The sequence below is a fragment of the Camelus dromedarius genome, chromosome 7 (genome assembly GCF_036321535.1).
Source record: "Camelus dromedarius isolate mCamDro1 chromosome 7, mCamDro1.pat, whole genome shotgun sequence".
Lineage (NCBI taxonomy): Eukaryota > Metazoa > Chordata > Mammalia > Artiodactyla > Camelidae > Camelus > Camelus dromedarius.
In genome coordinates, this window is record NC_087442.1 from 14,469,467 (window position 1) to 14,496,017 (window position 26,551).

General features: G+C 42.7%; 1 protein-coding gene across 2 annotated transcripts in view; it reads left to right on the forward strand.

The window, feature by feature from the left end:
* Positions 1-26,551, forward strand: part of DGKI (diacylglycerol kinase iota) — a 395,126-nt gene that overhangs the window by 279,781 nt on the left and 88,794 nt on the right. For both annotated transcript variants that reach the window (XM_064487331.1, XM_031455444.2), the window contains one exon: positions 6,291-6,391. In XM_064487331.1, the coding sequence (XP_064343401.1) occupies positions 6,291-6,391 (101 nt within the window). The remainder of the gene's footprint in view (positions 1-6,290; positions 6,392-26,551) is intronic.

Here is a 26,551-nt window from a genome sequence, read left to right on the forward strand (position 1 = left end):
CAAAAACTCCTTTACAGTTGGTTTCACATTCCTGCTGCATTGTTCCAGGCAAGAGACAATGGTGTTATGAATTCTGTCTGAACTTGGTGGGTGTCAGAAGTCCATTTAAAGTCTCTGTCCGGAAGCCTTGACTCAGTGCGGTTTTACTGCTCACTGTAAAGAGACCCACTCGGGGGTGGTTTTAGATGGGTTATTGCCAGGTGTCGTTTGAAAATGTCCCAGGGTAAGCTGTGGCTATTTCTAGGAAGTTGCTAAAGGAGAGGTCATTGAGTATAATTATATTTAAATGAGCCCCAGCTTGATAGTTGACGAAAGGATGTGGTGGTTAATGTTTCTGGCTCACCATTATTTACTGAAAGAACAGGCAGTCCTGAAATGGTTCACATGCCTTTCTGTCAGGGACACGCTGTTCATGCGGGTGTTCTTGCCTCTTTATCTGTGCAGATCCCACTAGAGCTAAGATTCAAGGGAGCAAGAGAGCATAATCCAGCGTGGATCTGCCTCCGGATCTAGAGAGCTAGATGGACAAAGGACAGAAAAGGGCAGCCGAGCCAGGGTTTCCCCGGGGCTCCCCAGGAGAAGAGCCTCTGGCGAGCATCTCAGATGGTCTGATGCTAAACTGTGCTAAAGCCTCAGGGCCACGCAGAGCCCCCGAGGGATTAGACGTTCTTGCATTTCATTCATTTATTTGCTCCAAAATCAGTTACTGTAAACAACACAGACCGGGCTCTGTTTCAGGTGCTGGAGCTGCAAAGAGGAGGAAGAAATAGTCTTTCATGCCAGGAATTCACATTAGAAATTAATATTTTAATCAAAGTCCATTCATAAAGCAAGAGCCAATTCAAATGACTCCTATTAAAGATTAGTTAGAAACATAATTGTGTTTAGGTTATGACTGAATAGAATCTCACGTCTACATTTCTTGCAAGAAAATAAAGCAGCTACTACGACGACTTCTTCCTCTTCTCCTTCCTCCTCCACCTTAAGAAAGAAAGGTAGACAGAGTTGTGATGCTTTCTTGCCACGCAAAGGAAAACTTTATATATGAGTTATATACATATATATATATGTGAGTTACATGTATATGAGTTTGTTATATATATAACAAAGGCCTGGTTAAATTATAGTTTATCAAAATCAGTGAGTCCCCATAGTGGTTTAGGGGTGAGTCTTACACTGAACCATTTAAGAAATGTTAAAACAGGACATTTGCTAGATACAAAATGTGGAATAATTATACGACTTTAAGGCTCTCCTCTGTAACGTGAATTAAGATTTATGTTCTTGATATCTTTGAGTAGAATATCTTGGAGTCATTCACAGTCCCCACTCGCATTCTCATCCGACAGACTGTAGACAGTAACTCGGAATCTTGTTTCCCTGCCCATGTCAGCAGACTCGCATCCTGCTGAGGTTTGAGATATACTAACTGCTGTTTAAAGTTATGACTCTGGCTTCTGCCGTGATGTTACTGTCCGGGACTGGATTTTAAAAAGTCCCGTAGAAACTGAAAAAACATCAGGATGCTAATAATAGTAACAAAACAACAATAATACATTTTTCTTGAACACCTACTATATACCAGGAATGTGCTCGTTGCCTTAGGTGCATCTTCTCATTCAGGGCTCACTGCATTCCTATTATCAGTCCCGTTTTCAGATCAGAAAATGGTTTAGAAAAGGTAACTTCAGAGCTCTCAATGTCAAATGTATATTAATTGAAAGAGTTCAGATTGGAACAGAGATTTTTCCGACTCTGCATCCTGCTTTATGCGGTGTGCTATACTGGCTTAAAAGTGGTGTTACTCCCGGGTGGTTCATGTTTTCAGGGAGAAAAAGGAATTACGTGATGTCAGTCGTCTGGGAGAGGGAACAGAAGCTCCCAGCTCATCCGCTCCGTCCGTAAGTGGTGTCGGTGTGTCGGAGATTGGAATGAGGAGCTTGTTATCAGTCTGAGAGAGACAACGTGTAGTAAAGAAATTGATTGAAAGAATGAAGAAGCTTGAAGGCAGTAAGGGAGGAATTTGACTTTACTGGACTGAAAGTCTTTGAAGAGTCAATTAAAAAATCTATTGGCAGGAACCGCAGGAGAGCAGTGTCATGAGAATTAGATGTGAGTTGTGTCCAGAGCGCTGTCTTGATGGCACTCCGCTTACCCCCCAACATCTCAGGGTAACAGATGTGCATACAGTGGACAGGGAAGGTGTGGTCTTGAGATTCTGGAAGCCCATGTTGGTGACTTTAGCTAGAAGTGCTCATATTATGGTTCTTGAGAAAGTCACAATGGGCACATCTGGGAGTTAGGTTCAGAGCCATGAGCTTCTGCTCTGCACAAGGAGTTCGTTCTTGCTGTTTCAGAGGAAATTCGTGAAAAGGCGACAAATTGAGGCCATTGCTCAGAGATTGCTGAGTCCTTCTTAGGAAACTTGAGAGGTTCCATGGAAGTCAGGCTTGGAAATCCTGATATAGAGTTAAGTCAGTAGCTACAAGAGTAGCTGGGGGTAGATGTTGGCACAGAGGCAGACTCATTTTTACCCGGGTTGTCAGTCTCTTCTCTGCGCTACTAACTTTCCTGGCAAAATTTAATTTTAGAAAACTAATGGCAGTGCTATTCCCCAGACTCCAGGAACAGCGCTGTCATCCTCCACCCCCACCAGCCATCTGTGGGACACGGCACTAATATATTTTGACAGAAAGGGACACAATCGAATTACTTGGCTTTCATTTTGTCTCTGTGTCCTCTTCTCCCACACGTTCTAGTTGTCTGTGTTCATGTTGTTGTTTGGCCTGTAAAATACCGAGTGGCAGAAGGTCTGGGAGAATCCAGACACCAGCCGGGCTAGACAGCTTCCCTCCGGAGGACGCCCCGCAGCTGGCTGGGGGTGCCCGGGGAGTTCCCGCACGTGCCCCAAACTCCTCCCAGCACCTGCAGCAGCAGATGCCGTTGAGTTTTAGGTGGAACCTTACCTACAAGAACAAGTTTCAGAGTAATAATTATACTGATAATAGCTAGCATCGAGCACTTACAATGTGCCAGACATCATTCTAAGCACATCACCTGTCTTGACCCGTTTAATTCTCATAATATCCCTGTGAGGTAAAGACTGTTACATTCCCACTTTTCCCATTATGAAACTGAAGCAGAGTTTCTGGGTTAACCAGTAATTGGAAGAACTTTTCTTCCAATCCAGGCAACCTTACTTGGAGTCTGAGCTCTTAACCACTTTGCTGAGTGGCCTCCCATACCTGCTGTTTACACCAGGGTCCAGAGAAATTCGGAGGGATTTTCCATCAGGGACTCTGTGGGTGAATGCCCTGAAATTTCCTGATGGGCCTGATCTGGGTCACCGGTGGGTAGCAGGCCAAACACCAGGCACCCTGGGCAGAAGGCTGGGTTTCAGCCAAGCTGCTGCTGGTGGGAAAGTGGGATGTGCTGTTGGTTGTTGGGGTAAGATAGGGGGTGAGAGCAAGACAGCGACTGTGCAGGAAGGTGGAAGGTGGAGGGTGACAACTGGTTCATGAGGGTCTCCATTCTCTTCCATCCTGGAGATGCAATGAGATCATATGTGAAATCATTTGGGATCTGGAAAGTTCCATTAAACAACGTTTCCTACTGTATGTCCATGGTGTGCCACCTGTATGGAGGTCAGCGAAACTGGTGGGAGGCTGTGGTTCAGGAGGCAGTGGTGTGTGGCTGGAATCAGTGGGTGCAGGTGAGAAACCGGGAGGCAGAAGTGTGTGGACGGGGAGCAGGCACTGATGGGTTTTGAGAAAAGGGGTCCACACTGGTGAGCCCAGGGGGAGCTCCCTGGAGGAGGCTGCAGGGACCAGTCTGCATTGGTTCTCTGAACCTGATTTCCCTCTCAGCAGCTGCTGACCTCAGTCTTCGTGCCTCCACCTGGAGAAGACTGAGGTGCACTGCCCTGACATCTGCCGCCACCAAGACGTGTTTTGGTGGAGCTCTTTCAACCGCCGCCCTCCCCCTTTTTTCATGACAGGGCGCATCCTGCGGCTCCAGCTTCCCTCTGTCTGCCACGCTTGCAGGAGAGTATTTGCTGATTGTAATCTTTGCCATTCACTCACATGAGCTTGAAATTTAAGAGGTCATACCCCTCTTTGAACTTGGCATAAGCATTTTATACAAACATCGTGTGGTCACTCTTAATAATTCTGCTTGCTGTCTACTTACGTTTAATACCTAATGCTCTAATAATCCTCATTTTCACTCCTGCCCTGAGTTACCATTTATTTATGTATTGACATACTTTAAAAATAAGTATATTATTTTTCTAAAAATGATGGTACTTGGTCTGAAATAACCCCCTAATCCCACCTTGTCTAGGCAACCGCCTAGAACAGCTGATGGAACGTTTTCTTCGGATGCTTCTCTACAGATTCCTAAATTCCACAGTTGCCACATTTAATTTTCCATGACTTTTTTCACTTAGCAATAGGTTGTAGTCAGACTTTCCTCTACGTGTAGACACTCATTTGTAATATGTGCCCCGTGTTCTCCTGTTTGAGTGTATCACAGTTTACTTAACCGCCCTTCTGTCGACTGTTCGTTGACTAAAGTCTGTGCACCACATGGAGACCATCTGACTGCTCATCCAGGCTCTGTGGCTTTGCCGTCAGATCTGTGGGACTCTTGGCATCGCAGAGTAGAAGGAGCACGAGAGGGATGAGTGAAGAGTCTGGGACTCTGCTCCCAGCTCTGTCACTTAGTGGCTCTGGGACCTTAAGGCATTCTGCCTTTCTGAAACTCAGTTTCCCGCTCTGTAAACGGCGGTGTGGGCACGCGTGCCATGTAAGGTCTGTTCTGCTCCTTTACAAATGTGCTCCAGACCGTATTTCCTGCCCCGACGTAAATACTCATGTCAGTTTTAGTCATCAGTGCCTGGTAAGGGGGAGTCTGGATGGAGGGAGTTGCTATACTTTGCCCTAAAATGAGTTTTTCAACAGGAGAATGTAGTTAAATTTTTTTTCTCTCCCTCTCCTGGAGCTGCGGTAAAATTGTGTGTGTGTGTGTGTGTTTGAGTGTTTGAGATGGGGGTAGAGGTGTCCTGACAATATTTTGAGTCCTTCTACCCTTTCCATCCTTTTCCTTTCTTCCCTCTCCCTCCCTTTCTTCCTTGCTCTTCTTTCCTTCCTTTCCCCTTTCTCTCTTTCTCTCTCTTTGCCTTCCTTCCTTTCCTTCTTTGCCTTCCCTTCCTGAAGTGAACTGAGGAGTCATTCTTTCTGCTTTAGCCTTTGGGGACTTTTATCCTGTAATACAAGGAACAAGAAGCAGCATGGACGGGTGGGGACTATGCTGTATTAATATAGTGACTAAATGTGTTGATCCATAGTGGTGATGATGGAGATCAAATTATTTCACTTGACTAGTGCCCATGATTAAACTGTTTTGAAAGTTTTCATTAGAAACCACCAAGGAATCCAGTAAAGACATTCTGAGGGTGAATAGGGTGCTTCTGAAAGTTGGATTCTACTCCTTTTAATTGTTGTGCCTACCCTGAACCACTTTGGATTGAGTTCTTCTAAAATGAATTAAATACTTCATTCTCTACCTAAAGAATGTACGTTGTATGTATTTAACAATTGGTCTTCCTTTTGGGGTGCTCAGCGCCACCGTCACAGGTAGCATTCATTGTGCTTTGCTTTGACCGAGAAGCGCTCTCAGAGAGATCGAGGTGTGTGGAGCCATTTCATTCTCAGTCCTGTGCTTTCTGAATTCTTGGTCTGCTTTTTATGGTTTTTTTGTCTCTTCTGAGAGCCAAGCTGTCATTGATCCTATTTGGCTGACAGGGACGTATTTTCCTAAAGCACTTTTCTCCAGCTACACACCACTTCTCACCATTTCAGATTAGCTGCATCTGACTTACAGTGGAACCGAACACATGATCTTACTGGAGTTTTTTTTTGTTTTTTTTTTTAATGGAGGTACTGGGGATTGAACCCAGGACATCGTGCATACTAAGCACGCTCTCTACCACTGAGCTATACCTTCCCCCACCACTGGAGTTTTTAATAAGTTAGTAGAAAAACATGAATGACCTCCAGAAGCCTTTTCTGCTTATTTCCATGTTCTTAGGTAAATTCCAGAAACTTGAGGTTTATGACATGTTCTTTAGATAATTGTTGTTTTCTGGTGAAGAACCCACAATCGTGGTTTGAATGTGAGCTCCTCCTTCTTAGCATGAAGAGACAATATTGCCTTTAGTCCGTCCAGGTGCGTATGACTCTCAGTCCCTCTTTCTCCTTAAGTCTGACCACCCGGTTCTTCTTTTTCAGTCCCCAGTCTGTCCCTGACCGCCTGAGGATCCGGGTGAACAAAATCAGTTTACAAGACTATGAAGGATTCCACTACGACAAAGAAAAACTCCGGGAAGCTTGTAAGTTGGAGGTTTCTGATGGATTTCATGTGGTCAGCCTGTTTTCAGCTTCTTGGTCTCCTTGGTGTGATGGATAGATTCATCCTGTGTCTGAAAGTCAAGGTTAGAGAAATGAAGGGAAGGATGGTAATGTGTGAACCCCAGGTGATGGCTGTATGGGCTGGAGAACATGGAACTGGGAAAGGAAATTCTAGGAATAAAATAATTCTGTCTTGATGCCATGTTAGGATCTCTTGGTTTATTAACCATTAAGTCTCAGGTTTACCTAAGATGAGAAAGGCAGAAAGTTGATGATACCACATGGTATCGGAACATCTAGAAAACTCTTAAGACAGCACACATCTCTTCCCGGAACCTGCATTCAAATACTGTCCTCATTCTTCGTGCTGGTGTGACAGCTATCTGTGAAGACACACCCTTCATTTGTGTGTTGTCAGAGAAGGGCCCACCGAATACTGAATGCCATGGTAAAGTGAATCATTGATGAGGTGCCAGTGTTTCTGAAATCTTAAATTGAGTCAACGTATAAATGCCTTCTCAGTGTTCATATTTTCCATATGCTTCTTTAAATATATAACTGTTAGTTCACCTTGTCCATGACTCCGTATTTATTGGGCATTTTTATGTTGCAGTCACTCTTTTAGACCCTTGTCTGTATCATGATATATGAGGGAATTGGGTAAAGTCGGCCAGCAGAAGTGAAGACTGCAGGTGTGCTGGACATTAGGGTTTTGGGCTCCTTCTTAACTGTGGGGGCCAATACTCAAGTGCAGTAAAGTCAGGGAAGATGGGGGCCAATGTCCAAGAGCAGAGTCAGCAATGCCAACACAAAGAAAGGAGCAGAACCGGAGACTGATGAACTAAAACCCAAACTGTCTCCAAGTGTGGACCTCCCCCGAGGTGCAGAAGATGCAAATGGTTAGAACTGGCAGGAATGGAGTAGGGGGCACATTCCAGGGATAACAACTTCTGAGCTTTGATTCCTGAACCTGTGATCTGGAGTGGAGTGTAGTGGGTGGAAATCCTGAAATCCAGGGACCGTCTGGGGTGGGTGGGAGGTGGCGTGAGTGAAGATCCACTTCCCTGGTAGCACAGTCACTGAACCGCCCAAGGAGCCCTGTGTGGGCGTGCTCTCGCCTTCCCTCGCTGCCGCAGCTTCCTCAGCCCTCTTCGTTCTTTTCCATAAATGCTGGCACCCTTCAGTTTCTCCCCAGCCTTCTCGGTCCATCCTTCACTCTCCTTCCCTTTGGTGGGAGTGTTTTAGGTGAAGCAGAAGCAACTCCCTGAACCCCTGCGGATTGTATTTTTTCATGTGAATGAGGTCATATGTGCCAGACTAGCACACGGTCTAATTTAACCCATAATGTGGTGGACGTATGTATTTGCAGTGGGAGGTGTAGTTACAGTGTAAATGAAACCAACTTTTAGAGGCTACTGATTATAAAGAAGAGTGTTTTATGTTCTTTCTCTTACAAAACTCTAAACAAATAGCTTACAGGTTTGAAAAATTAAAAGACTGGATCACAAGCTAGTAATACTGTGCAGCTTACCATCAACAATGAAGAGAGTCAGTGGGAGTGGCGGAGCCTTTGAAATTTTTGGCTGAAGTGAGATTTGAGGCTTATCTGTAGATTCCAATGATCCGTCTTTTCTGTGGCATTAATGGTCCACTGTTGCCAGAGGTAATTGTGATTGAGTTTTTACAAGAAGATGGTATTTCCTGGCAAGGGCTTCACTCATCATATCTTAGGTGATAAAATGTTTATGTGAGGGAACTTCTTATATTAGATTGGGGGAGGTGACTTTGTATAAATATAACTCCAGTAAATTCAGCCATGTCTTGGGACCCAAAAGAACAAAGAAGCTCTCAAAGAGGGAATCAAAGCGGTATCTCATTCTAAAGATGTAGGTTTGAAGAAAACAACACGTGAGCTAGAAGTAAAAGCAGCCAGCTCTGTCCTTCTGCGTTTACTGTATGGTGACGATGCTGCTGAGCTGCGGTTTCTCAGGAACGTTCGTCCTTGGGGGTTTATGCATTTGTTCCTTCTCACACCCTTTTTCCTGGCTCCAACTCTCAAGTGACTACAGATTGACGGGAAGGCCAACAGCTGAAATTGAGTTTAAAGGCAAAAGCCAGTTCAAATCCATATGTGCAGTGCATACCAAAATATGTGATTTCAGAAGCATTAATGAAATTAAATGCGTAGAACACGTCTAGATAAAAGGGACTCTAGGAATGCTCTCTGACCTGCGTCCCGGAAGAACCAAGAGAGTACATCTTCAGTCATTCATTTCTTGTCAGTGTCCAAAGTCCAAACCAGAGTAGTCCTGTGTTCCTAGGTTTAAAAAATCAGTTCCCTTTCTTGGTGATACACCACATGATTCACCCAGGCAGCCGTGGCTGTTTGCCTTCACTCTTTAATAGAATCTTGCTCGTGTGTTTGGATCACTATTCACATTAGATTACACGCCTGAGTGTTTGTTGTCTACAGAGCCCTGCTTCTGTCTCTAAGGCAGGACTCCTCAGTCATTTCAGGATGGCAGCCCTTTTAATCGCCATGCCTATTTTGGCAGAGAGATTATGCTCTTTTAAATAATTCCTGTCCCCCTTCCATTTAGCCCCACCTCACCTGGGGGCATTTCCTCAGAAATATTAACACAGAGATGGTTAGTCTTTGCCAGTCCCTCCCTCTGCTCTTGCTTAAAACAATTTGAGGTTTTTTGTTTTTTTTTAAATGGATTCCTGAATTATTAATCCTCAAGATAATGGTTATGATGTCCGAAAGAGGAAAGTCTATTCAACTTGAGGTAGAACATGAAGCAAAAGTGACTATATTAAAAAAAAATTCTTACAGTAAAACTGTAATAATTATAGCAGAAACTCACTCCCATAACCTGAATAAACTATATAAATGAGTTCTTAATAAAGCTTGTAATCATGTAGTCTAGGCAAAGGGTCATCAGTTTTTTTAAATCTCTTGCATTTCTAACTACAAAAGAGTTTCACTGACACATGACATGTATGTTTATATCCAGAATAACTTGATACTAGCCAACATCTGACTCTGTCTCCTGGAAACTGCCTGAACTTCACTTCTGGCATCAGCTTACTCTGCACTTTTGAATTGCTGAGATAATTCATGTGAGTCCAGGGCCTACGACACAAAAGTAAAAACCAGTTTGGAGCTACTTGAAAACAGATGTAGGCTACAAAGATGGGGAGGGAAGCTAACATTTGTTGTGTATCAAATACAGTGTTCAATAACCCCTTTACATGCAGTACCTCAGTACACTGGATGTTGTCTGGACATTCACAGTTTAGTATGTCTAGATAATGTTTAATACCTCAGTGTATTATTATCTTGCTAAGACTAATGATTGTGGCTACTTAGATGGATTGGGTAGTTGTCCTGATGGAATTTCCATGTCTTTTGTTTAATGACTTATTAGAAGAGTCAGAAATGTTTGTGTTTGAATCTCACTTGCAACCTTGACGAAGTAATTTTTCTGATGACCGAATCTCTCATCTCCCAAATGAGAATGTAACTGCAGCCTCGTAGGTTGCTGGGGGTGAAATGTAATGCTGCACATGGAACCCCTGTGGCGCAGTCTGGCAGCGTTAGTGAGCTCTCCCCAGGTGGCAGCTGCGATTGTTGTGGTGGTTGTTACAAAAGACCCGACTGTTCCATCGCCCTTCAACTTGCAGGTTCAAAAGCCAGACTCGGAGCAGCTGCCCTCTCTCACGTATCCCCTCGCTTCACATTTCACACACCACTGTCCCCGTCCGACTCACTTTCAAAAACAGAATTGAAAACACTAATAAATATTACAGTAAGATTATGGGAAGAATATTCAAGTAATCATTGGATTTACTTCTCTTGTGTCAACTAGTGTAAGAGATGCCGTGATGGCAAGAGAGTTAACCTGTGAAACGTATCAGTGCTGGACGCCTGTACTTGACTTGGTCAGATACCTGCCAACTCCCTTTCTTAAGTCCTTATACATTTTCTTAAGTGTATCATCTGGTATCCATCACTGAATTTTTTTAAAATAAACTTTATTTTGGAATAATTTTAGATTTACAGAAAAGTTGCAAAGACACTACAGAGAGTTCCTATATGCCCCTTACCCAGTTTCTTGCGTTGTTAAACATTTCATATCACCATAACACATTTGTCAAAGAGACCGATAATTGATTTATTACTATTAGCTAAGCTCTGGGCTTTCTGTTCTGGGATGTAATCCTGGGTGCCACATGCGTTGAGTTGTATGTCCCCCCAGTCTCCTCTGGTCTGTGACAGTTTTTCAGTCTTCCTTCTTTTCCCCCCGTGACCTTGATGGTCTTGAGGAATACAGGCCAGTGTCCCGTGAACATCCTACTCTGGCTTCGTCTGTTGTCTTGACTCATAATTAGACTGGAGTTGTGGGTTCTTGGAAAGAACGCTGCAGCGGTGAAGTACCTGTCTCATCCCATCCTGTCTAGGCTGGCTGCTGGCCACAGGACATGCTTGTGATGGGAAATGAGCACTTGGTTGAGGTTGCATTTGCCAGCTTTTGCCTCTGTACAGTGACTGTCTTTTTCCTTTCCCTGTGCTATTCACTGTAAGCGAGTCACTGTGTCTAACCCAGCTTCCAAATTGTGGGAGGTGGATCGTTGGATTTTTTATTGTTCCCAGTTTTTCTGTTTGACTCCATTGCATCTGATAAATCTACCAAAATGGTGGAGCCATTCACTCATTGACACATCCATGCTTCCGAAAACTGTACATTCGTACTCGTTATGTGCTAGATACCACCCTAGATGCTGCGCACTGGAAGATGAAACCAGGACATCTAACATTCCAGTGTCATTTATTCCATACACATTTCTGGAGTGCTTACTCTGAGCACAGTGGTGGAAAAAGAAAAGCAGAAATAATCCTTGATTTGCCAGAGTTTCTTCTCATTTGATGAGGACTATGAAAGAGCTATGGAAACACTATGGATCTATTTTCTTAGTAAACATCATTTAAATAAGTAAAGGAAGGGACGGGATACACAAGAATGAGGAAAGCCAGTCTAACCACTAATTAGCTGAATGACCTTGGGCAATGCATTTATCCTCTTCAGGCTTCAGCTGCCTTATCTGCTAAATGCAGTGGTTAAACTCGGTATTTCCTAAGAACATACTGTGTTTAATAAATGTTTAGCCCTGTAGAAATTACGTAAGACTTAAAAATTTTTCCTTCTGACAAGTTTCCTTAGGAAAGTTTTTAAAGCTCCCACATCATTCATTATAATGAGTGTAAGCATCAGAAAATCATGTCAAGTGCATTTTGCTTCATGAAGTTGCTGAAAACACTGATTTTTATCCCCCTATCGATTGCTTCATCTAAAATTGAATCTTTCCCCATCATTTAACAAGTTGACAACAGGGCTGTTCAGTAGAGATTAGGCCTCCGTTTGGTTGGAGGTGGTGTTGAATTTTGAAATCTGCCCGAGGAGTTAAATGATGTCAGTCTGCCCTCGGAAGGGCACTGTCCTTTCCTTTGTACGAGTTTATTTCTATGTTCATGCTTTGACATCTACCCAGAGTTCTGTGCTTAGTGTCCTTTACTGTTCTTCCCCATCTTTTGTCTGTATCTTATATTTATCCTTAATAAAAATGTAATGATAATAAATAAAAATATAGTTAACACATATTACACTATTACTCTGAGCTAGCAGATGTCTTAACATTTCTACACATATCGTGTAACTCAATTCTCCCAACATCTCTGTAATAGGTAGCAGTTATCCCCATTCTATGTACAGAGTAACTGAGGCACAAAAAACTTAAGGAAAGTGTCTAAGGGCCAGACATTCTGAATAGTTTATCACTATGCTCCCTATTTCTTCCAAGTAGTAGCTCTTATTTTCTTCTATAAGATATCTTTAATAGCACATTTGTTTTTAAATCACAGTCCCATTTCAAATACTTTTTTTATATTTACATGGCCCTTACCTTAATTTACTAGACTCTGGTTTGTTGGACAAGTTTCTGTTTCTGAATCTTCCTCTACCCCCAAATAAATCATCTGTTTGTAAGTTCCTATTTATTGACTGCTTCCCATATTTCTAGTTCTACTTCCGACGACAGGGATCCTGAAAAGTGCCTGCCCTCATAGAGCTTATATTCCATTCGGAGAGACAGACATGTGAATCCGTAGTACAGTATAGCAGTAAGTGCTGTAAGGGGAAGTAAAGAAAATAAAGAGTGACAAAGGATCCTATTTTTGATAGGGTTATCAGAGAGAGATTTTCTGAAAAGGTGACATTTAAGCAGAGACCTAAAAATAAAGCAGACACCTGGATTTCTGAGGGTAGATTATCCCAAGGCAGAGGGAGTGGCTAGTGCAAAGGCCCTGTGGTGCAAGCATCCTTGGAGTATTTAATGACCAACAAGGAAGTTTATGTGGCTGAAACCTGGTTAGTTGGTTGGACAGAGGAAGGAAGTGATTCTGAAGTTGTAGGACAGGGCTGGCATGTGGAAGGGGCTTGTGGACCAGGGAGAGGGCTTTGGGTTTTATTCAGAATGTAATGAGAAGGTACAGGAATTATCTGAGAAGGAGTACAACTTGTCTGCATTTATTCTGAATAATTCTGGCTGCTGAGTGGAGAACTGACTGCTGGGTTGTAAATATAGAAATAGGGGCACCAGATACCAGGCTAACGTGATATTCCAAGTGAGACCTGTAGAAGTTGAAGGAGTTCAAGTAGCAGAGTTGGAGAGAAACAGCTGGATTTTGGACCTGTTTTGGAGGTAATGCTGGCAGCATCAGATGATGGATGAGCTGTACTATGTACGAGGAAAAAGTGATTCAGGGATGCCTCTTGAGGTTTTGGCTCAGCAACTTGGTGCACAGAGGGAGGGCAGATGTAGAGGACCCATGGGCCACCAAGGAGCATACAGTGAACCAGAAAAAACAAACAGGAGAGCTTGCTGGTTAAAAGCCAAAAGAAAAATAGTTCATAAAAGAAGCGTGACGACCGTTGGATACTGTGTGGGGGTGGAGAGCCATGCACGCTAAGAACTGGAAATTGGATTTGGGCAGAGGCTGGTTATCAGTAACTTTGCGGGAGGTTGTAGAGTGAAAAGGCGAAGGTAAATAGAGTAGGTTCATGGGCAAATGGGAGCAAAGGAAGTGATTCCACATAGATCACTCTTCTCAGGTGTTTAACTGGGAAGGAGAGAAGAGAAATGGGACGGAGGCTGGTTGTGGAATCGAGGGAGGGTTTTCTTGTCTGATCTGTGAGACAGTAGAGCTCTGTAGGCTGGTGTTGTATGCTGATGGGCCTGGCCACCAGAGAGCGGGAACCTTAGTCAGGAGAGAGGGCCATGCCCTGAGCAGGTGGCCATGGGCTCTGGGGCAAGTGGAGGGTGGGGGCAGGCCCTGCGGAGAACATGCAGGGAAGGCAGAAGAGCGGGTCCCAGCGGCAGGTAGGTAGGGGGATTTGGCACCAGGGAGAAGCAGAAGTTCTATTATGATTACCTTTATTTCCCTAGCGACCTAAGAAGTAAGCGTACAACTAACAGTAGGGTAAGGAAGTGTATCCGTGTTCAGGGCTGAAAAAGAGACAGTTTGAAATAGCCATTAGAAGAGCAACACAGTGAGTGGCTTGGGCAGAATGCTGAGCAGCGCCTTTGATCTGCAACTTCGAACTCCTTGGCTTTCCATGAGCACAGAGACCCTTTGTCAGTTTGTCAGTTCTTGGGGGTCTTCTTGGCTTATACATGAGTTCACTGTCGTCTTGCAAGTTCCAGGACTCATGCCAGGGGAATATTAGGCTGAAAGATGATGATCTCATTTTTAATATAATCCCCTTCATTATCGAATTCTGTTTGTGATCCAAAGCCATGCTTTGTTTATGAGAAACTAAGAAGTGATTCCAGAGCTGTACTTGGTTAGGTGGTAATGATGTCAGGCCCAGGCGGGGAGACAGCCTCTTCGTGTTGGCAGTGCTGTTCCAGCCTTCTCTCATTGTTAAAACTTAGCCTTTGGTAAAGAGAACAATCATTTACAGGAATATTCTTAAGTCTTTGCCCAAAGGAACATTTTTTTCCTTGTCGTTGGTTTATCCTGTGTATAATACACACACAATAAGTAATTCTCACCGTCTGTGTGCCTACCTGGTCCATCGTGTGTCACCTTCCAGGGCTGCCAACTCTGGGATATGAACTCAGATGGTGGTTAGGTTTCTTTCTGAAGCCTTTCTTCTAAGAGTTTTGCAGAAATTTGTTTGTTTTTCATTCATCTTGTTAATGTGTGTGTGGTCTGGTCTTAGCCACTGCAGAGTCACGACATCATATTTAATAATAAGTAATACCACTTAGGGTCTGCCCAGTGCTTCTCCGTTTACAGAGGGCACTCGCACACACTGTCCCACGCATCTTCATGGGGATGCTTTCAAAAGTGGCCTCACACAGGGTCACAAAGCTGCAACAGGATTTTAATAAGAATTCACATCTTCTCTCTCCTATTTTAGTATGCGTTCTAATACACAGCCCTACTTCTTTGTAAAGACATGGCTGTGCACTTATAGAAATGTGTTTTAAAAAGGACTTTGGGATCATAATTCTTGTTCTTGGTTGGGTTCCCTGGGAAACACACTCTGAGACTTTTGAGTTTTACATGTAGGAGATTTACTGGAGATTCTCCAAGAGGGAACAATAGATAGAGAGAGTGAGGAGACGAGGACTGGGCAGAGGAACAAATTGAGCTGTGATGTCGTTGCAACAGAGGACTCCCACGGGGACTTTTGGATCTGGGATGGCCTTTAGAATTGTCCCAGTTGAGGCAGGGTTATTGGGCACAGGTCAGGCTGTTCCCTGGGCGGAAGCAAACTGTGAGTGAGGTAGCCTCCTGCTGGGGAGGGACTAGGCTGTGAGCTCTCAGCAGAGCCCGCACTTGGAGCAGCTGAGGGAGCCAGTGCCTCAGCCCCATCAGGGAGGCGGGGCGGGGCATGTCTGTTCTGGAAGCACCGTCCTGTCTGCGTAACCCAGCACCTGATTTTTGAACCAAGGTCAGGATATAACCACCCACATACCAAAATCCTTGAGTCCATTCATGCACTTCTTGGTGTAACGACCGTTTATGGATCACTGACTATGTACCAAGCACCGTCCTAGGCACTAGGGATTAGCTTCATATAATCCCCATCCTCCACGTTCCTCTCATTGTATCTTTTGGCCTGACCTCCCTGCTAGTCTGAATTCAGGAACTGAGACACAAGCTAATTACTATTAGATACCTCAGAAATAGCTAAGGAAAGTGGAAACCCAAAATGTTAATGCTGACCTTTTCTTAAAGTTCTGTTTGGCATGAACTACTATGAAGCCAAACAGCCTCCTTTTGGAATTTGAGTAATTAAAATTGGAAACCTAAATTCAAGGCAATATAAATTTCAGGCTGCTCTTTCTAGCCAAACATCGTGGTCAGAGATAACTCCAAAGTTTGATCCTCAACAAGATGGATATTTCTTCTATATATTGATCCAATTTATTGGTAAAGACATTGACCTGAACAGAACCAAGGACAGAAATAAGTGCTAGTCTAAAAATAACCTCTCTGCAGATTGACTCAGAACCACAATTTTATTCGTTACTTACAGGGGTAAAAGCTGCAGGCCTTTCATATTTCATGCTGGTGGAAAGCACTCTTTCTTAATTCTTACTGGGCTTCCGGGATCACTGGTCCACTGCCCCTCTTTTGGAGTCACTGATGACAAGCAGGGTCAGAGCGTTCCCTAGGTCGTCAGATGCTAGGAATCTGTCTGCTTCCGACTGCCCCAGTTCACATCTCTGCACAGCAGTTGTCTGTAATCTTTTTGCCTCCAGAAAGGGACTTGGGCCCTTAGAACAGATTTTAGGAAATCTGTTATTAATTCTTCACATACATCCAATCAGTCTTCACTGGAATGGAATTCCTTCTATCAAAAACAGAACTTTATGTCCTTGTCAGTAAACTTTCATATTGAGTTGGAATATAATCCTGTTTTCTGGAACTGTCTGACCTGGACTTCTGGTTTCTCTTACTTGTTAAAAGACAGTAGTGGGCCTTTGTCTACACTTATCCTTGGATTATCGCTGGCAATACATGAAGCAAGTTTATCCAATGTAGGAAAAAAGAAAATTCAGGCAACATTGAACATGTTAGCCATGACTGGGTTGCATTCTCCCTCTGATTCCTTTCATCTTGGACATCTTTTTTCTTTTCTTTCCTGGATTCTTTCTCACTTATGCTTTTCCACTCATCACATGCTGCTGTATGCTGATGACTGGAAAGATAAAAAGAAAAGGATCGATTACTCTTATTCCTGAGAGGATGTGGTCTGGGCTTTGGGTGGATGTCTGGGGAGTTACAGTGTCCACCCCTGCCCCTTCCTCCACCTGCTTTTTATTCTCCAGGCTGGAGAACAGCCTTTCCCCAGTTCTGCTGGTAACAACATTCCAACTCCAAAATCCCTTTCGGATATTTTAGGTGTTATTAGTTGCTTTTGAGGCATTTGTAAGTGATTCTTATCAACCATCATTCCAAGGGCTACTTAACTTTCATACTATTTCCACATTCTCTCCGTCCCCTCCTTCCTGTCTCCTGCCTTCTTCCTTTGCCAGCACTCTGTGGCTCACTGGCCACCATCTACTGTGGTGTTAGGCAAGTGTCTGAGAAGGTTTTAACTGCCACCATGAACAACTGTGAATCGCCCTGGTTCCTTTTCCCTCTCACCATCCATTTCATTATGGAGTTGATTCTTAATGTCTCTCTCAAGTATCTCTCCCTTATCTTTGCTGTCACTCCTCTCTTCCAGACCTCAGCATCCTTCATCTCATTCACTGCTAGAGCTTCCTGACTCACCTTCCTGCCACTCACCTTGTCTTCCATTAATTTGCCTTCTGCACCTCTGCCAATGCTTTTCCTAACATGTTGTCAAAGAAGAATTGCATGGGCAAATTAAACTGGCAAGGGAGACTTTATTTAAGACAATTGCAGTAGGGGTCAAGACAGTGGCAGTAGGGAAGAGAAAGTGAACTCTGCTGTGACAAAAGGCAGAAGAATTTTTTTTCCTTTTTTTTAAATTGAAGTATAGTGAGTTTACAATGTATCAATTTCTGGTGTACAACATAATGTTTCAGTCATACATATGCATACATATATTCCTTTTCATATTCTTTTTCATTATAGATTACCACTGAATATAGTTCCCTGTGCTATACAGTATAAACTTGTGGTTTATCTATTTTATATACAGTAGTATCTACAAATCTCGAACTCCCAATGTATCCCTTCCTACCCCCATTCCCTTCCAACCAATAACTATAAGATTGTTTTCTAAAATGGCTTAAAGACTTAAACAAGACAAGACACTATCAGCCTCCTAGAAGAAAACATAGGTAAAACATTTTCTAACATAAATCTTAGTGATGTTCTCCTAGGGCAGTCTATCCAGGCAATAAAAATAAAAACAAAAATAAACAAATTGGGGCCTAATTAAACCTATGAATTTTTGCAAGACAAAGGAAACCATAAAACAAAAAGGCAGTCTGTGGAATGAGAGAAAATATTTGCAGGTGTGACTGACAAGAGCTTAATTTCCAGAATATATGAACAGCTTATACAACTTAATAACAAAAAAGCAAGCAACCCAATCCAAAAGTGGGCAGGAGAATTGTTAAGCACTAGGGTGAGCTGGTGGAGACGTGTTCGAGGACTCCAGCCAGTCTGATAAGACAATCTGTGTTTGCCGGTTGTCGCTGATTAGCACAGTTAGCACACTGCCCATCTACAGGTACGGAGACTAGGGACCCGGCAGCACCTTCTGTGAATGACTGCATTTCAAGGGGACGGCTCCTGGGTCTTCAGGAAAGGCAGTTCAGGGTTGTAAAAGTGGCAGGAGGCTAAGAGAAGACTTATGTGTCAAAGAGGCAGAGAAAGACTTTATAACTGAAAGTTTTCTAAAGTCAATACTTTAAGGAAAGGGAGGTTTGGGGCCTGAAGTCCGGATCTGTCTAAAGTTTAGTCAAGCGGAGGGCAACATGAAGGCCCTCCAGGTCAATGTAAATGTGAAACCACTTTCTGCTGTAAACCCTTTAGCATCTACACATCCTTTTGAGACTAAAGCCTCAATTCCTTAGCATAGAAAGCCAAGCCTCTGGCCTTGGCCTCGCCCCCTGTTACTCTGCACCTGCCTGTCTTCCTCAATCCTGAACATTCGCTTCTTTTCATGCCTTGGTCTCTTAGCATCTAAGGATGACCTCTAAGACTTAGAGAATTCCCTTTGTCTGTAAAACTCTTGCATTTCTTGTCAAATTTCATTATTTTCTTCACTTGGGAAATAATCCTTATGGAAGAAGATCCTGTCCTGAGGAATGTGCAGCCCCCCTGAGTCCTAAACACACTTGGTTCCTGTCTGCATTCCTGTCACAATGTGTATAATCAGGATGTTTTCATGTCCCTCCCCTTTTCCAGGCTGGGACACCTGGGCAGGTACTATGTCTTACTCAGTAGTGTATGCCCGACTCCTGGCACTAGAGTTGTCCCTGGCACAAGAAAATCCTTAATTATGTGAGTAATTAAGTGAATGACTTGTAGGCCTGAGAAATATTTTGGTGCAATCCCTGGTATATACAATACACATTTTGCCAGATTAAATGAAAATGAATACCTTGAGTCGTTATTCAAGATTATTAATGCCAAAGCATTTAAGGGGATTAAAAAGAAAAGTGAGTTGCATGTCCCTTGGGTTGCCTTCATGGGTAGTATATCATCAGGATAAACAGCAGAATTTGATCTGGAGTTTGAAAAACACGGATTTGTAAAGAAGCTGCTAGTTTCTGGAAAGCACACTCCAAAATATCCTCGCATAGAATGCAGTGAAAAACTACATAGTTACTTTTATCTTATGGGTGGTATTTTAAATTAACTATGGAAAGGACTTGACTTGGCTCAAACCATGAAGTTCAAACTCTAGGATCATTTTTAATAATAAGAGCCAGGGGTTGGGAAACCTTTGACAGACCAAGGCATGACTTGGTGAGATACAAAAATCTTAGGGTGTCGTGTTTCCTTTTGAATGCAAATATGCCCATTAATTTCCCTCTTGGTTCCAGGGGAACAGTGGGCAGTAACGATGCCAGGTTGTTGAAAGATAGACCTGTGGTACAGAGGGAGGAATTGGATTGAAATGTTGCCAACTCATTCTCTTTAATTATTGTCAGCCATCAAGTTAGAATTTTAGGGTCCTGAAAACTCTGACACATTCAGAACTAATGAGGTACAATGGAAAGATTCCACTAACCCCACACCCTCCATTTTCCCTTAGGGCTGTCCTTCCTTCCTCTAGTCCATTACCTCCCCTCCTTCATTTTCACCTCTAGCGCCTCACTCCTGTTGACTTTCTGAACAGTGTTATTAGCATTATGTCTAGGAAAGCAAGGAACATTTATTTTTCTGTATGCCAGTGTTCTCTGATATCAGCCAAGGATCTGTCGAAACGCAACTCAAAACAATTCCTTTTTTTCCCTCTTCTCTTGCTTTTCTTTTTTATTTTTTAGTTAGTAGACTTTATTTTTTAGAGCAGTTTTGGTTTACAGAAAAATTAAGTCAGCATACAGAGAGTTCTGTATATCCCTTCAATGTCTCCCCAGCCTCCAGCACACGCAGTGTCTCCTGTTGTTGACACCTTGCATTAGTGTGGTCCGTTTGTTACAAGTGATGAGCCAACATTAATATGTTCTTATTAACTAAAATCTGTGCTTTACATTAGGATTCATTCTTGTGTCCTACAGTTTTATGGGTTTTCATAGAGGTATGACATGTATCCACTATGACAGCATCACAGATATAGTTTCACTGTCCTAGGTGCCCTCTGTGCTTCACCCATTCGCCAGTCCCTCCCCCGAGGCCCCTGGCAACCACAGAGCTTTTTACTGTCTCCATAGTTTTGCCTTTTCCAGAGTGCCATATAGTTGGAATCATGCAGTATGTGGCCTTTTCAGACTGTCTTCTTTCTTAACAGTATCCACTTAAGTTTCTTCCATTGTCTTTCATGGCTTGCAAACTCATTTCTTTTTGTTGCTGAATAATATTCCTTTGCACGATAACCAGTTTATCCTTTCACGTATCAAAGGACATCTTGGTTGCTTCGAAGTTTTGGCAATTATAAATAAAGATGCTATGAACATTCATGTGCAAATTTTTGAACATACATAATTTTCAACTCATTTCAGTAAACGCCAAGTAGTGCAATTGCTGGATCATGTGGTAAGAGCTTGTTTAGTTTTGTAAGAAACCGCTGAGCTGTCTTCCGAAGGGGCTGGACCATTTTGCATCCCCACCAGCAATGAACGAACGTTCCTGTTGCTCCACGTTTTCACCAGCATTTGGTGGTGTCAGTTTTTTCAATTTTAGCTACTCTAGCCGATGTGTAACAGTGTCTCACTGTGGTTTTAATTTGCAGTTCCCTAATGACGTATGACAATGAGCACATTTTTCATATGCTTATTTGCCATCTGTATTCTTTTTAAGTGAGATGTCAGTTGAGATCTTTTGCCCACTTTTTAATTGACTCTCTTATTGTGGAGTTTTAAGAGTTCTTTGCATATTTTAAATACCAGTCTTTTATCAGATACATGTTTTACAAAGATATTTTTCCCAGTCTGTCTTATCTTGTAATTATCTTAACAGTGTCTTTCACAGAGCGAAAGCTTTCATTTTAATTGAGTCTAGCTTATCAACTTTTTCTTTCATGGATGATGCTTTTGCTGTTGTATCTGAAATGTCACGTCACTGCCAAACCCAAGTTCACCTGGCTCTTCTTCCAGGCTATTTTCTTTTTCAGACTACTGGTTTCTTGTGACTGCATCTAAGTTGCTAGAAAGATAGCGAGTACTTGACAAACTATTGATTAGGTCAGTAAATCTAAAATTAATGCTTAAGGGAATGTCAGGTTTTTCAAAATGTATCTCTGAATAGTGTTAACATAAAAAAATTCATTCTGAGATTACCTATTTTGTTTTGTTTTGGGTTTTTTTTTTTTTTGAGGGGAGAGGTAATTAGGTTTATTTCTGTATTTTTAAATTAATTATTATTATTTTTTAGTGGAGGTACTGTAGATTGAACCTGGGCCTTATGAATGCTAAGTATAAACTCTACCACTGAGCTGTACCCTCCCCTGATTACCTGTATTTTTGATGGTTAACCATATTGTCCAGATATTTCTGTTTCATGAATTTTTAACCGTGTGGTTATATTTATTGTTCTTTTCAGAAAGCAACAACCTTTTTATTTGGCCTTAACAGAGCCTCTGCAATTTTAATATTTTTACATGTGTATTTAGAGCTTAAAGTCCAATCTCTGTCAACCCTTGCCATTTCTGAAGAGCTTTTCTCTAAGGTATCACACCTTCTTTTAATGATCCCATTGAAGATAGTTTTGTTTGTGATTTGAATAGGTGAATAGCCCCATTTAGCTGCAGCTCTGTTTTAACAGGAGTTGCACTGTAATTGTTCACGTGTCAGATCATTAAATCCTTTCTTTCTTTCTAAACGCTGAGCTTTCAGCCCTTTCTTTCCCTAGCGACATCTTGTTGAACACAGCGCCTTGTTGAACACAGCGCAGTATCGTGCAGGGACTGAATCAGCCGCTGTGAGTTTTCTCCTTTTTTATAAATCCCGTTAAGGGTATCACGTGGATTTCATGTCAGAGGTGGCTCCTTTCTTGCTTTGGCTCTGAAGGTCTTTGCTCGTGTCACAGAGCAGCCAGCTGTGACTACTCGCAGGCTTGGTCGATTCTTTTATTTACATGCTTTGGTTTAGGCTCTTGCCTTTAGAAGCTTTGGTGCAACACATTATCTGCTGGAAGTGGCTTGAGGCTTTGTCATTGGGCAGCACATGTTGATACAGAATTAGGGAAAATCAATGAATCAAGGCTTACAGGAGTGAATGTAGGATGGACCTGCAGATATTATGTGTTCTGCAGACACTGACGTCAATAATCTTTACAATACCCCAGACAGGTAGGTGCCATCATCTCCCTCTTTGCATAGAGCCTTCACTTACTATACTGCACAAGAATCAAGGGCAAGGCAAGCTCATTGAGTGATCCAGATGATCAAAATATCTGTCATTGTGATTTTCCTGCACAGAGTTATTTACCAAGAATAATTAAACATTAACATGAATGATACGAGAACACCTGTCCTAGCGAAAACTACCAGATTAATGACACCGAAAGTTAACAAGCCGTTACTAATGATTAGTAAACACTCTTGTCAAAAATCTGAGAGAAACATTTTGAATATCTTGTGCATCTGACAGAATGAAGTTTTTACACCTCAAGTGAGAATGTGGGTTTTATGTTTAATTTGTGCTGTCAGTCAGCTCTTCAGCTCAGTAGGGGAGACTCTAATGCAATGACTTTAATAGCAAAACAAATCATGTGATTGCCTCTGACGGTTGTGATTAAAATTGGATGTATTCTTGCCTTTTCTCCTGGCCCTGTAACAATGGACGCCCTGCTCACAATGTTCGAGTCATAAGTCTTTATAAACTAAGCATAGGTCAGTTGAATTCCACGACTCCTGAATTGCAGACTTGGTTATAGCAAACCTGACAACAGTTTTGATAGCTTGATCCATAGTCTGTAAGGCTCTCAGAAGCTGGTCTGTTGGAAAGGGAAGGGAATGGGGTGTCTTTAAAAGTGACCCCACCCCTGCCAAGTATGTTCATGAAAAAATATTTGACTTGACACATAGTTTCTGAGTCCCATTGTCATGTTCTTTTGTCCAGGCTTGAGGACTCCCTTTCCTTGGCTTTGCTTCCTGCAGATCATGGCCTTTCCCCAGTTCCTGGGTAGCTCTGAATGCAGGACTTGGAATTCTGCCCTCACTCATGCCAGCTTCTGGCTTCCCCTCTTTGGGCTCAGGGTTGAAAGGGGAGGCTCCGCCCTCTGTGTGGTCCACTTTTGATGAGAAGTAGGAACAGTGCAGGAGGAGATCTGAGTGCCCCACTCAGTAGCTGTGACATTTCAGGCCATGTCACCTCATCTTTCTGAGACTCAGTTTCTTCCTGTTAGAAATAGGAACAGTGATATCCACCTCTTAGGATTGTGGCAAAGATTAAATAACACCGTAAAACTGGTACCTTGTTTATGTTCATGTAAGTTACCTTCTGCTCCTCTTCCCCACCTTCCCCAGCTCCCTCCTCCCCTCCTGCTCTTCCCCTTCTGCCTCTTGCATCATCATTATTATCATTTTCCTCTTCACCCAGATTTATCCCACCCAGGCCTAAACCCTTGTAACACGACTCCAGATTGTGCATCCTTAATACAACGTGACTTAGCGCACCCTTTGATAGCTTAGCTGGTGGAGCAGAGGACTGGAGACCAGATGTGTGTAAACACAGCATGACTTAGGTTACGCTCCCAGGTGTATGTAGACACAGCCTGTTCTGCTGTTGAAGAGGTGGAGGAAGGACTCACTAACAGAAGAAAATGAACAGCTCGGCCGCCCCATGTCTCCTCTCACTGTCCCATCTCCGAACCTCCAGGCTCCGGCCTGGACGGCGGTGCCCGGATGAGCGCTCCTGGCTCAGTCCAGCAGGACACTGTTTTGCATCTGGGAACTCGGGGTATTTGCATTTTCATTGCCCTCAGGTCCCCATATATTGTGGGTCACTGGCCTCCACACATTCAGGCGCACTCCCCTGGCTGTACCAGGATAAAACTGCTTCAGGGATCTTGGGCGTTCATCTCAGAGTCAGCCTATAGGGGTCTTTTGTCTTTCTTCAATCAGATAAGCGATTATCTTGAGGAAATTCTTTGGTTGTCCTTTGCATCGTATCTCTGACTCTGAAAAACATTTTTCAAGTTTTCTTACTCTAGGCATTTTTCTATTTAATACCCTTTAACAACTTTGTTTTTCAATGTTCTGGGCAATTCAGTTCCACATACAGGGTATCTGAGCCTGGTCTGTTTCCTGACTTTGCTGATCACATGTGGTGAAATGTATGTTTTAAAAACCGTATTTTACATACTTTCTTTTAGTGCATATATAAGAAATTTCTTACAGATAAGAGTACACTTGTGGATTGGGTGCTAGAAGATTTTGGATGTGAAGATGAATGGTGTTAATTTATGCACTATTTGGCATTTATTTGCATACTGAGTTCAACGAGTCCTAACTTCAAATAGAGAAGACAAAATTAATTAGTATGACCCGTTGGCATTTTATTTCAAACATAAAATCCAGAGCATGCAATGTGAAATATATATTCCACTTCTCAACCAATTAATTTAATCCCTTTCTGGATTTTGAGGCATTTAAACAAACTGAAATAGGGAAAGGAGGTTAATGGAGGCCAGAGTGAAGCCTGAAAGGGGAGACAGGGAAGGGCTTGTGTTCGTGGGAAGAAGTAATTAGTGGTATAATTTTTTCAGGGCTGAGGATCGCCTGTTAACACCATAATTTCCTTCTTATTTTTGTACCTAAATTTGTCAAAGATTCTTCATTGTCTTAGGCTAGTGGGCTGCTGTAATAAAATACCATAGCGTGGTGGCTTACATGGTAGACGTCTACTTCCCCTCAGTCCTGGAGGCCGGAACGTCCATGATCAAGGTGCCGGCTGATCTGGTGTCTGGTGAGAGCTTTCTTCCTGGCCTGCAGGCTGCTGCCTTCATGCTGTGTCCTCAGAGGAGGAGAGAGGGGAGAGAGCTGGCTCTGTGGTGTGTCTTCTTACCATCCCATCATGAGGGCCCCACTCTCCTGACCCCATCTAAGCATAATTACCTCCTGTAGAAGGCCCATCTCCAAATAGCATCACACTGAGGCTTGGGGCTTCAACATACGAATTTTGGGGGCACACATTCAGCTTGTGACAGTCATGCTAACCCAAATTTCAAACATTAAAAACTCAAGTGCTTCTTATAGGATTAACCCTTTAATTAACTATTAGTCATTTATTCCAAAGTACCAAGAAGGACCTGAGAGTATGTTTTGATAGAAGGAGGGGCAGAGAAGTGACTAGGGAAGCTGGGATAAGAAAGGTAGAATATAGAGTAAGGGAAATAAAGTTATCCTTAATCACCCAATGAACACTACTGCTGGAAGTTAGGAAGCACATGGGATCCAGCTGGGGAGGGGCAGAGAGAAAAGCAGTTTTGTGTGTTGGGTCTGTGCACTACTCGTGGAAAGGTTAAAACATGGCTGGTTTTGACATGTATTGAATCTGGTACTAAGGAAATTCAACTTCTTGTTCCCACAGAGAACAAAACTGTAATGCTTGCTAGCCACATGTGGTTCTTTAAACTTTAAATTAATTAAAATTAAATAAGGTAAAAACTCAGCTCCTCAGGCACACTAGCCACTTTCCACGTGCTATGGTATGTGGCTCCTGCCTCGGGAAGTGCAGAAAGCTCTGCTGGATGCTGCTGCTCTGGAAGCTTCTGCGGCCCAGATAAGGCAGGCAGATCACCCTGCTGTTACACAAACACACACACAAACACATACACACACATGCCACGATGAGCCAGGCGATCATGACTGCTTGATGTGACTGCTGTCCACTGCTGGAAGTGAATTGTAGCAATGGATATCATTTAGGGAGGGTTCGATTACTTCTCTACTTTTCCCCCCATTTTTCCTATTTGATACTAATTTATACATTTTTTTAATTCATTCACAGAGAACATAGAGAATATGCAGTGAACTTGGCACCACTATCATTAAACTCAGTTGTCACAGATGGCTTGCATTTCTTACTTTCAATTCTGAAATAATATATATATACACACTTATGCACACACATAAACACATACACATACTTATTCTTTTCATGCGTATATACACACACAGGTATACACATATATGTATGTATATAAAATGCATAGGTTTAAAGATTAATAGTAAAATAAGCATTCATGTACTTCCCACCCATATTAAGAAACAGAACAAGGACCTCCTCTCACCCCTCTCCTACTGGGATAACCAGGATACTGAGTTTTGAATTTGCCATTCTCTTCATAGATATGTGTTTACTGCCAATGTGTGCATCCCTGATTCAGATAGAGGGGTTTTGAAACATTGAGCAGCAATCCTAAAGCTCCCCATGCGGGGAAGAGAGGATTCTTTCGCTTTAGATGAAGGCAC